This window comes from Austrofundulus limnaeus, unplaced genomic scaffold, assembly GCF_001266775.1.
Source record: "Austrofundulus limnaeus strain Quisiro unplaced genomic scaffold, Austrofundulus_limnaeus-1.0 Scaffold1241, whole genome shotgun sequence".
NCBI classification, from domain to species: domain Eukaryota; kingdom Metazoa; phylum Chordata; class Actinopteri; order Cyprinodontiformes; family Rivulidae; genus Austrofundulus; species Austrofundulus limnaeus.
Genome location: NW_013953643.1, coordinates 45,610 through 47,431, shown reverse-complemented (window position 1 = coordinate 47,431; position 1,822 = coordinate 45,610). Strand labels below are relative to the sequence as shown.

Here is a 1,822-nt window from a genome sequence, read left to right as displayed (position 1 = left end):
CCGAGAACAAAGTCGATCTGATCGCCGAATCGGACGAGCGCATCCGTCGCCATCTAGCGCCTGGAGAAGCAGTTTTCGCGAATCGCTGCTTTTGCTACTTTGCACCGCGGCGAGTTTTGTCTCTAAAAAAAAAATAAATAAAAAGATGACGGCTTCACAGACAGTCACGAGGAGGTGCATCTGCCGCTGCACGGGACGAGAAGGGCCAGAGCGACGCTCCGCGCCGGAGCCTCGGACGTGACCGGGTGTCCGACAATGGATCTAGGGGTTCGACTTCATGCACTGCGTCGACACTCGGGGACAGAAATCCACATAAAATCGCACAAGTGTGCGGGTTTTTTTGACATTTTTTTAGCGGCGCTTTGTTGCACCTTACTATGAATTTAGTCGCATATTGGGACAATGACTGATGTTTAGAAGCACTGGCGTTTAACTGGTAAAACAATTATGCGCGGCACGGAACATATGTGGAGGGGAACGTCGCTGAATAAGTGCACGGAATGTCGGAAGTCTCTTTCCAGGGYTGATAAAATTAAAGACCAAATGTCCCATCGCCCCGATCCAGTCTCCTACATACGCGCTGTTCGAGACTTTTTCCCCCCTTCATCCACTCCCACACTGAGAAGTCAGGCAGGATGAACAAAAGCACATCCGTCTCGATCTTTCAAAAAATAAAACCACGATTAGCTAACGAGCGGGAGAGCGCTTTTATTTTGAAAGCCGGTGTCGCATATTTCCGGTTTAACTCGACCCGTTTCTCCCCTTCTTCGCTCTAACGCCGAGTTTTTGGGGCTTGAAAAGCGCTTTCTGCCGCTGATAATGGAGGCTCGGGTTGTTGCACACGAGCAGGACAAGGCAACTTTTCTTTGTTTGTATGTTTGTCTTGTTTTATGAGTGCTTCACAACCGAGGCGACGTTTTTAAAAAAAAAAAAGTGCCACACTCGCGCGAGCTGACACGCGCACCTTCTTTTCTTCTCCACCTCGGCAGCGCTCGAGCGAGGTCCAAACGCCGCTCCCCGTCTGCGGCAGTTTGGGTGCACTTGCAAATCACCCCACCCCCACCCCCCACTATTCCCAACGAATTCCACAAAAATACGTCATTTTTTTTCCCTTCGTTTTTTTTTAAACCCCCCGCTGTCTTGTTTTACTTCCACCTGTACATTCGCGTGGTGATGTGACATGACAAGACGAGTGGGGGGAAGACGGCTAAATTGTGAACTCCTCGCGCCGTCGTGAACCTCCACGTTTACCTCCAGATCCTCGTCCGGGTCCGCAGCGCCGAAAGCGCTGTCCCCGTTGCTCAAGTCCGAATGACTGGCTTCTTCCACCGCCGCGCTCCTCCGCGCCGCCGCCGTCGTGAGCGACACATCGTCCTTCTTTCTGCTCCTGCGCTGAACCTTGGCGGCGTTCCGGTACGAAATGGAGCCCTTGTAGTTAACTTTCAGCACGGTTTGCTCCTGGATCAGTTTCTCCAGTTCCGCGCAGGTTCGGTCGGGCTCGGACCCGTGCCGTCTCCGGACCATTCGGCAAATCCTCTCCAAGTCCGGCCGGGCTTTTCGAGACCGCAGCGAGTCGATAGTATCCAGGATCCACTCGCGGTACTTGGATTCGGACATCTTTTTCTCTCTTAGTTTGTTCGCTTTTCTTCTCTCTCTCTTTTTCTCCCTCTTCTCTCCTTCCTCCCTCGGTGCGTCGGGCTGCACTCGGMGATTTTCGTGATCCGCGGTCCGAGCCTGCCTGAGAAGCGGAAACCTCCYCTCTACGCCTCCTGCGTTTGCGTGTGCGCTTAAGGTGGACCGATGGAGTTGCAGCGAAAAGTTT

The 1,822-nt window shown here is 52.9% G+C and overlaps 1 protein-coding gene across 1 annotated transcript; it reads right to left on the bottom strand.

The window, feature by feature from the left end:
* Positions 1-1,251: 1,251 nt before the first annotated feature.
* On the bottom strand, positions 1,252-1,822 carry LOC106534668 (atherin; the record flags this gene model as incomplete). The annotated part of the gene is given in 1 exon segment (XM_014031371.1): positions 1,252-1,822. A coding segment is annotated over 1 exon segment (366 nt), but the record flags the coding sequence as incomplete, so codon positions are not given.